At 36.3% G+C, this 10,826-nt stretch overlaps 1 protein-coding gene across 3 annotated transcripts in view; it reads right to left on the reverse strand.

Annotated features, from left to right (window-relative positions):
- Nucleotides 1-10,826, reverse strand: part of zcchc14 (zinc finger, CCHC domain containing 14) — a 29,385-nt gene that overhangs the window by 6,066 nt on the left and 12,493 nt on the right. For all 3 annotated transcript variants that reach the window (XM_016267492.1, XM_016267493.1, XM_016267491.1), the window contains exons 3-6: nucleotides 2,303-2,373; nucleotides 2,023-2,094; nucleotides 1,217-1,302; nucleotides 870-964 (exon numbers count right to left, since the gene is read on the reverse strand). In XM_016267492.1, coding sequence (XP_016122978.1) covers nucleotides 870-964; nucleotides 1,217-1,302; nucleotides 2,023-2,094; nucleotides 2,303-2,373 — 324 coding nt within the window. The remainder of the gene's footprint in view (nucleotides 1-869; nucleotides 965-1,216; nucleotides 1,303-2,022; nucleotides 2,095-2,302; nucleotides 2,374-10,826) is intronic.

Consider the following 10,826-nt stretch of genomic DNA (forward strand, 5'->3'; position numbering starts at 1 on the left):
ATATATACTGTATAACAAAACAATTACTATTTTGGATATTATTATTATTACCATATACCATAATGCATTCAGATGTTTTTGCATTGTTTCACAGCAAAAGAAGTCATAGGCTTTATTTTATTTAGGCAAAATATTATTTCTTATTTCTCCCTTTGATTTTGAAGTGGAGTATGAAGCTGGGCATGTTTTTGACAGATTTCGTGAACTTCAAATAAATCTTGGTCTGATATTTTCAAATCAAAAGACCAGACTCCTTTTACCATGACTTATCTCATCCTCACTTACACTTACAGTTTTTTTCCCCCATGAGCCCAATTCAAAAGCAAGGCTATAAAACAGACTTTTCGAAGCTATAAAAGCAGGTTCAGTTCCAGCTCTGCTCCAGACGAACCACTTGCACTGATGTTATTCCAACTACAGTCAATTGAGTTGTTAACAACTGTAATATTAATAATAATAGTGTCCAGAAGAATTAGTTTGTTTATTGCAGAGCCCTCTCTTATTGTACTTGATAGCGAAAAATTACATCTTGACTGAAAAATACAGCTGCAATAACTTATCTACAAACACAAATGATCAAGCAATAAGAATTTTGCACTTCTTTCTATCCTAGGGGGTTTCCGTCCCTTCCCCCACCACTAAAAATAATATCACAGACACACATCTAGGTTCTAGTGGCCTTTCGTCCTATTAATAGTTTCCCAAGATGAGGTCACTTCTGAAGCCTCCCAGCACAAGCAGGTCAAATCAAATCCCCACTGTGCTGAAACAATCTCCCCATTTCCCCAAGAGGTGGTGTGGTCAAGAAACAAACCTGTATGGTGACGCGTGAGGGAAGAACCATTGCGAGGCAGGAATAAGGGGCTTACTTGTGCTAGTAGGGAGCTGAGGTGCAGGCGAAGTGCTGAAGAAGAAACTGACTTTGTCATGTTTAAGAACTTGAGGCGGAAGAGAGGTCAAGCATCTGTGGAGAAGAGTAAAAATTCACACATTTTTAAATGTATTTTTTCCCTCCATTTCCATGCACCAATAATATATATATAATTTTATTAATTTTTTTTCTCAGTATGCATTAAAAATGCCACTCTGCATTTTTGCAACTGAATTTTAAATGTAAATTGTAAATGTTCAGTTTATAACCCAGCCCTAGTTAAAACGTGATATAATTGAGAATTTGTTCTCTGTTTGTGCATTTCACGTTAGGATTCATAAGTACCGAGGATCTAGTTCATGAGTGGAATCAAGTCCAGGCATTTGGGGCAGAAGTTTCTCTAGACATTCATCGGAAAAAAGCTGAGATAGCTGAAGAGAGAGACAACAGAGACACGGTTTCATGACGTTACAACTTGTCAGCACTCATCAGTGAACACATTCACTGGTTTTCAACTTCACAGCACTGATTATTCAACACAATTAAAGCCATTTTGACTACACAACCTTCCAGTCCAGTTGTGGGTGAGAAATTGAGATGAATGGAAATGTTAAAGGGATAGTTCACCCAAAAATGAAAATTCTGTTATTAATTACTCACAAGATATTTTTGATTAAATCGGAGCGCTTTCTGACCCTGCATAGACAGCAACACAACTGATATGTTCAAGGCACAGAAAGGTAGTAAAGACTTCGTTAATGTCAAGACATCATTATTTTTGTTTTCTTTGTGCACAAACAGTATTCTAGTAGCTTCATAACACTAAGGTCGAACCACTGATGTCACATGGACTATTTTAACGATGTCCTTACTACCTTTCTGGGCCTTGAATGTGTCAGTTGTGTTGCTGTCTATGGAGGGTCAGAAAGCTCTCGGATTTCATCAAAAATATCTCAATGTGTGTTCCGATGATGAACAAAATCGACATGAAGGGGAGTAAAAAATTACAGAATTAAAATTTTTGGGTGAACTATCCCTTTAACATTTATTACAGACCACTTCAGTAGATTACTTTTAAGACTTTTCATCTTTACACACTAGCTCAACATTTCTCACATTCATGAAACACAACACAAATGACTGTCACTCACCTGGGAGATAAACTCCACCACTTCATGAGGGGTTTTGCTGACAGTCGACAAAGTGGAGTCAGACCACAAGGCCTTCGACCAAGAGAAAAGTATGACAAACATATAACATGCCAAATACATTACACATTTTGGCTACAATTGTTCTGTAAAAATATGACAACTACAGAAAATACCTGCTTTTCATGAAGATATAATATAGAGCAGCACCTAGAGATACAATATGCAGGAGATTTTGTTCAAATTTTCGTAAGACTGTACTGGAAACAGTCTCGAAACTCACCTCCAAGACGTATTCTGTTGGTTTATCTGATTTGGGTGTAACTCCCCTTAGTTCAATTCTTTCAATGTACACTTCAAAAAGACAAGCAAAAAACACCATGAGTATAAAGATTCACATCTGTTCGAATTTTACTTACTATTTATCAAAGAATCCTGAAAAACCGTACCACGGTTTCCACAAACGTATTAATCAGCACAACTGTTTTCAACATTGATAATATTAAGAAATATTTCTTGAGTGCAAAATCAACACAACAATGTTTAATACTGAGTATCAACCTCTCTGAAACTGGACCTGAAATACTCTGAAAGTACTCTGTAAGCAGAAAGTTTATTTCTTATGAAATCATATACACAAGATGTCCTCTAAATTATTGGATTGTTTCACTTTTGCATTGCACACAACAAAACTTGCATCGACCATAGTTGCATTTACCCCAAATAACTGAATGAGTTACGTTCACTCCCCAAGTCTTGAATAAGAATTAGACACATACTCTCCAAATTGTATTATGGTAGTATTATCACAGACTGTTTGGTTTCTATTAGAGGAGAGGAGTATGTGAGAAAATCCTCCAGAACTTAATAACCTCTCAGGCACTTTCTGGCAGGTTAGAACTCATTTGAGCATATTTAGCTAAAAAGGAAAAACCTGAGAGGCGAGAATTTGAGCCTCCAGGCAGTTCATTTCACAACACATTTTGATGGCAAACCAGCGTCTTAACTGCTTTAAGATGAAGTTCTAAAGTGAAAAAAGTGAAAATAAGGAGGAACAGAAGACAATATATGTACTGTGTTATAACTTTTTAATTTTACATTTTTTCTTTTTGTTATATATTTCTGTTCAAAAGTTTGGGGTCAGTAAGATCTCTTTAAAGAAATTAATACTTTTATTCAGCATTAAATTGATCGAAAGTGACAATAAAAACATTTGTAGTCTTACAAAATATTTTTTTTTAAAAACTGTTCTTTTGAACTTTCTAATCATCAAAGTAACCTGGAAAAATGTATCACTGTTTCACTGCAGCACAATTGTTTTTAACATTGACAATTAAAAAAAATAATGTTTCTTGAGTTCCAAATGAGCATGAGAATGATTTCTGAAGGATCATGTGACACTGAAGACTGAAGAGTAATGGCTGCTGAAAATTCAGCTTTGCATCACAGGAATACATGACATCTCAAAACATATTTAAATAGGAAACAGTTCTTTTAAATTGTATATCATTTAATCATTTTTCAGAATATTTCCGTTTTTTACTGTATTTTTAAATCAATGAAAAGTTGCCTTGGTGAGCATAAGAGACTTCTTTAAAAAAAAAAAAAAAAAGTTTAATCTTACCAACCCCAAACTTTTGAACAGTAGTGTATGTGACTTTCATATAAGTGTGCCTCAAGTGTCCAGCTGAAGTGTGTTCATTTGCACACACACGCACACACACACACACACACACACACGAGTGAGCAGGAACGCATCCGGAGTCTGCTCAGCGTAAACATGGGCGAGCATGTTAAATATACCCTGCAGAGTCAGCACTTCCTGTAGTGTGTGTGGAGAAAGAGAGAAGGCTGAATGGAATTCTGTTGAGTTCAATGCAGCAAAAGATGTAAGAGCAATAGATCGCCTCCAATTCTTTCATTCATTGACATAAATATTCCAGCCATTTAAAAAAAAAAAAAACAGATGCTAAGATCAAGCAACTACTAACACCAAAAAATGGTCTAGAAAAAATAGTAAGTCATACAGTTTAGGAGTGACTTGAAGGTTAATAAATGATCGCAGAATTTTCATGTTTTCTTTTTTAACGGTGCACACTCTTTGACAGTCTCATCTCTTTCTTCATCTCCAGCAGGCAAGTGTGAGCTCATCTGGAATGTTCTAGAGAGGAGGAGGCCTTTCCCTTCAGCAAAGAGAGATGCCTGCCTGCTCCTCCCAAACCACCCGCCAAACCCCTCATTACACTGTGTGTTTTTATATGTGTGTGTGTGTGCGCCACAGAGTGAAAGTCAACCACAAACCCAGAGAGAGGTCACTGCCAGAGGAGGAAGAGATTTGTGAAGTGGTTTGAGTTGACAGTCACAGTGCAGACAGACAAAGACAAACGGGATGAGATGCAAAGTATCTTTCATCTGAAACAAAAAATCATTTAAAGAGCATTTGCTCATCTGCAATATGTCACTAAAACTTTCCCTGTCTGATGTTACAACTCAGATCTGTAATATTCAGATATTTATGAGATGTTTCTATTTAAGATTGCATATAATCTATTATCTTCTTATAATAGAAATAGTGATGCTTTCTGTGATGCGTTTGTATCTAGGAATTTTATTTTAGAGCATTTGCTTATTTTTCATTGCTCTAAAATGTTTAGCCACATCAGTTCTGCTTTAGGCTATGCATTTTTAAACTGTTGTTGTAACAAAGCAGAATAAAAAAAAATCCGTAATTCATGAAACACAAAGAGCCCACATGACTCAACACATGAAAATCCTGTTTTAACACGTTGCATTATTGTTATATTTTATTTTATTTTTAAAGACATTATTCTTATTAATAACACATATATAAAGATGTTTTTATATAGCAATAATAATAATAAAAATAGTTAATGATTAATCTAGAATTATTATCGCTTGTATAACTATTATAAAAATACTAGGGGTGTGTCACGAATTCGGTCCATGGACTTCCGTTTATTCACCACCAGAGGTCACCCTTTCAATTACATTGACTCTCGCACAACACAAACTGTTGCATAGCACCCTGGACTACATATCCCATCATTCATTGCACTGATTGCACTCAGCACGGATTGCACACAGCTGTTTTCACTGATTGCACACAGCTGTTTCACATCACTCACTCACTATATATCACTCACTCAAACTACCATTCACTGCCTAGTATTACTTCGCCTGTTAGTTTTCCTAGTTCCTGTTATCCTTCCCGTGTTTCCTTGTTTTGCCTTGCCTTGTCAGTTTTCTTGGTTCTGATCTTTGCCTGTCTCCCTGGATTTATCCCTCGCCAGAGCACGCTCACAAGATCGCGGCGGCAGCGGAGCCTGATCGCAAGATGGCGGCCACAACAGCATCTAGTCAAGTCACGGTTGATCATCATGAGTCTGGTCAAGTCACAGCTGATAGTCATGAGTCTAGTCATTCTGTCTGCCGATCGTCGACCTACGCTAGCCCTAGGACTATTCTTGTGTTTTGCCCGCCATATACCTGTCTTCCATTATCTGACCCATGCCTGTTTTATGACCACGTCTCTGTCTTCTCCTAATAAAGAGCTTGCATATGGATCCGCACGTCTCACATCTTGTCAGCCCCATTACAGGGTGTAACGGTTCACAAAATTCACGGTTCAGTTCGATACGACGCAGTGGCATCACGGTTCGGTTCGATACGGGGGTAATTGGTTACGTCGCAATGTTGGAAATATTTCTGTTTTAAACCATGAAGGCGAGCCAATGGATATCACACACAAACAACATGCAAACTTTACGCAAGCGTTACGCCTGTAAACATCTTAATCTCAGTCAATTCACTATGCAGAAAGTGAAAGTAAAAACAGAGTGACGGAGTAATGATCTCTAATCTCTCAGAGACGAATCTACTTCAACATATGCTGATAACGGTATATATATAGCTAACTGTTTTTATTCATTCCCTTAATATTTCTAATATTACATCGTGAAAAAAAAAAGAGAAGAAACATATTTCGTGTAAAACAGGTTGTTTTTGAAGGTCGGTGCTTGAAATAAAAGCTTTTTATTTCATTGATTTTTATTGATGTCTGAAGTGTTAATATTTTAATCATAGGCCTATAATTCATTGTATAGACCTGTTTTAAAATACCTTTTTTTAAAAACATTTTAACTGAGGAGGAAATATATAGCCTAATGTTTTGTTATCCTCGCAGCACGTCAGTTATTTGGTAATTATTGCTGGGCAAATTAATTGTAATTTTAATTTAATAATAAAAGTAACTTCATAATAATAATAGGCCTAATAAAAATAAGAATGTAACAGGCCTACATTAATTGGAAATGCCAAATATCTTAATATTGCCAACAATTTATGTTTTTGACAATATCTCTGGCTATCGTCAATACAAGATCATTAGTGGTGCAACGGATCACAAAACTCACGGTTCGGATCATATTAAGGATTTTGAGTCATGGATCTGATCATTGATCATTATAACTTTGTGTGTATGTGAAAGAGGGATCAATTCGCTGTTCACGCAGTGTCTCTCTCTGCGTGTGTGCGACAGCGGCTGAGCGCACAGAAAACAGCACCCGAGTTAAAATAGCTTGAATGTGTCAACTGGCAAGACAAAACATGTGCAAATAATAAACTTTAACTTTATGATGGTTAAACTTAACAGTTAATCCGCGAATCACATGCATGCCGAACCGTGCAGCCTGATCCGTACGGATCACGGATCATCTACGATCCGTTGCACCCATAAAGATCATCGTGTTTCGACCATAGACTGTAAAAACATGGACGTGACGTCACCCGTAGGTTTCCGAAGAGCGTTTTTGAAGCCTAAAGTAGGCGGAGCCGGCCGTCGTCATCTTGGCAGCGCGTCACTCCTGGATAATCGAAAATGGGCAAAGAGGTGGGAGCTGGTTGCTGAAACCACGCCCACCTAGCTCGACGGTGGTGACAGCAGCGGCAATCCACCTGTCACTCAAGTTACCACGCCCTTAATTATGCAGAACTTTTTTAAGGCTTAATATAATTTAAACGGATGAGTTATAAAAAAATTCACCCCCCTCACAGTTGTCATGAAGGGCAAAATTAGCTATATAGACCAAAACCACTTTTTGTACCAGGCTGTAAAAAAAATTTCTGCTATAAAGTTGGGCATTTTAACATGGGGACTCTGTGGGACTGACTCCCTTTTGGAGCCAGCCTCTAGCGGCCAGTCGATGAATTGCAGTTTTAGTCACTTCCGTGTTGGTTTCACGAGAGAGACCGGAAGGTTGATAATCATTATTATTATTATTAAAGGACACAACACAAACATATTGTTCATTATCTTCCCCCTTCCTCTGACCTTTCACTACAGGCATTACTGAACTCTTCACACTTCGCTCATTGCACACTTTCCTGTCCTCCCATGTGAGCTTTCAGCACAGGGGTCTAATAATTCATCATTCTGCACAGGTGCAACTGAACAAGTTGTTGTCATTCATCGGTCACTTTTTGGTTCTCTATTTTCCATCCACCTCTCCTGTCTGAATCTTCTGAAATGATTTTCCATAGGGGTGCATCATATTGTTTTGAATGTTTCAAAGAACGTTACGGAAATATTTTTTGATACATGCACTACAGTTCAAAGGTTTGGGGTCAGTAAGAATTTTTTGAAGAAATACTTTTATTCAGCAAGTATGCAATAAATTGATCAAATAGAAAATACTTTTGGATGGTAGTGTATATCATGCTTAATATACAGTATTTCATATTCCAGTACTAACCCTAACCCACGCACACATTAAAATTAAAATTTCCCAGAATGATGATAATTTACCTAAAATTTCTATGTCAATAATGGTTTTAATAAAGTTTGAAAACAACATGATGGACATTTGTTGCTCAGAGAAATCTTAACTTAATATCTTAACTTAGAGAAATATGTCTAATCTGCGGAGGAAAAATCTATTATAAATATTAAAGAAAAATATAAACCTGATTAGACCAACTTAATGATCTAATGATTTGTGATTTGTCGTAAAACATTCGAATGACAGTGTTGAATTTCTTTGAATTGCAGTTGAGTAATTTCCTCTTCCTGTCATTCCAATTCAAAGTCAACATCCTGTCAGGCCAATTCAAGCATCCCTAAATCACTCATGAAAAGTCATGACTCAAGAAGAGGAACTTGATATTTTCTTAGAAAACTCCAGGATGGGTTGCTGTAATACTTCTGCACTCAATCGTACCATACAAAATAACTATTTGGATGGGTTTAGTTGTGTAAATAATGTCATTTCATATACCAAACCTGAACAGGATTGGGATCTCTGTAGATTTCGTTCTGTTTTTAAATCAGACAGGATGCCTGAAGTACTGTTGATTTATCTAGAAAGTCTTTCATATAGGTGCACCAGGCAAGGGCACGACACATTTTATTCAACAAATGTCAAAATACATTTACTATCTGAATGGGATTTGAGTTGTAAAAGAAAAGTTCACCTAAAAATAAAAACTTGCTAAAAGATTATCACCACCCTCAAGCCTACCAAATTTAGTTTGTTTCTTCATTGAACAGATTTGGGGAATTTTAACATTACATCACTTGCTCATCAACAGATCTTCTGCAGTGAATGGGTGCCGTCAGAATGAGAGTCCAGCTGATAAAAACACCACAATAATACACAAGTAATCCACACCAAATTATCACCACCCTCAAGCCTACCAAATTTAGTTTGTTTCTTCATTGAACAGATTTGGGGAATTTTAACATTACATCACTTGCTCATCAACAGATATTCTGCAGTGAATGGGTGCCGTCAGAATGAGAGTCCAGCTGATAAAAACACCACAATAATACACAAGTAATCCACACCACTCCAGTCCATCAATTAACATCTTGGAAAGCGAAAAATCTCTATGTTTAAAAAAAAACAAATCCATCATTAAGGAGTTTTAGAAGTCCATCCCCTGTTGTCCTCTCACAACAACATCCACCAACATATTTGTTTTGAACAGTTGTGGACTGTTTTCTCTTATAAACGTTACTTTCTCCAAATCTGTTCTGATGAAGACGCAAACTAATCTACATCTTGGATGGCCTGAGGTAGGGCTGGACGATTCATCGAAAAAAATTACTAAGTTATTATTTTCTACTTTTCACATTGCATTATTTCATTTACAAGAGATACAAGTTATTTTCTACTTTTCACATGCCAATATTTAAAATTTATTTTGCTTGCAAGGGATGTTGGTTATTTTCTACTTCTGACATTGCAATATTTTTTATTTTGTTTGCAAAAAATGAAAGTTATTTTCTACTTTTTTTTACAATAAAAATGAAATGTGAATTTCATTTTTCTTAAGACGTCTTAATTTCAAGCAAGCTATGATTTTATTGTTCGAAATATTGAAACAAATAACCATAAATAATTAATTTCCTTCAATTATTTTAAAATCACAAATATAAGAAATGCACTTGAAAAAAAAATATTCCACCTTAAATAGTTCAGTATATTTACGGTACAAACCTTTAATGAACTATGAGGGCAAAAAATAAATAATAAATAAAATAATCGTTAAATAATTGTAATCGAGGTAAGTGTTCAATTAATTGAGGTTTTGATTTTAGGTCATATCCCCCAGTCCAAGCCTGAGGGTGAGTAAATTTTCAGCAAAGTTCATTTTAGGGTGAACTACTCCTTTAATGTACATTTATGATACTGCTCTTTTGAGTTCTGCTTCAACTTCTCACTGTATTTAAACACAAACCAACACCTCTCTCACACACATTTCTGTACTTTTTTTACACTCACACACACATATCTTAGTCTCTATGCTCTGTATACTTCGGATGCCCCAGGGCTTGCAGTTGCCGCATACCTGATGCAAGGCCAGCTAATCCAAGGATTTCTCCCATTCTTACAGCTCTAGTTACCCACCAAGCCTTATACTACACACATACAAACACAATGACAACTCTAAACACAGACATATGCACAAAAACAGACACATAGATCTACAAAGTAGATCTAGAGTCATGGAAGCATGCACATCCATTTCAACATTAACTCCACAAACAGCAAAACTCGGCAGAACTTCTGGGAATTTCAAAGGACCCGGAAAAATCTTTGTTATCACTGTGAGATCCTGTGAAGTGCCCCTCTGAAGAACAGCTGTTTCAACCATCTTTGATCCGACTCGTGTTCATACAAACCTGAGATGTTTTTACAAAGTCACTATCCAATCAGAGTGGAGTACGTTAGATTAAAGCCAATAAATATTTCTCACGTTTACATGTGTAAATGAAGCCTTGTGATTTGTTTTGCTAATGAATGCATGTGTGTGTGAGGGTGTTGACGGATGGCTAAAGCTCGTGCTGAAGGCATGCGGTGAAGCCCATGAGGTAATGTAGTGGAGAAGCATTAAATTACCAGTTTTGTTGTTAACAATACAACAGTCTGTCTCTGCTCTGTCCAACCTGCTGATTGATTCGAATGATTGATTGATTTGAATGGCCAGCGCCTCCAGCACACCCACTGAGCACAAAACCCTGCCTGAATGCACATGTCCATTATGTTATGGTATAGATATTCAATGAATGGAGCAATTCGACCCCCATTGCTGAGGTCATAAGAATATATACACAACCAACCATATCTTTAGCTGCAGGCATCTTATTTTATCACTAAGTCTGTGCATACATACATACATACATACATATATATATATATATATACACATTATATATATATATATATATACACATTATATATATATATATATATATATATATATATATATATATATAGAGAGAGTAT

This window comes from Sinocyclocheilus grahami, unplaced genomic scaffold (assembly GCF_001515645.1).
Source record: "Sinocyclocheilus grahami isolate Dianchi unplaced genomic scaffold, SAMN03320097.WGS_v1.1 scaffold38.1, whole genome shotgun sequence".
In the NCBI taxonomy this organism is placed as follows: domain Eukaryota; kingdom Metazoa; phylum Chordata; class Actinopteri; order Cypriniformes; family Cyprinidae; genus Sinocyclocheilus; species Sinocyclocheilus grahami.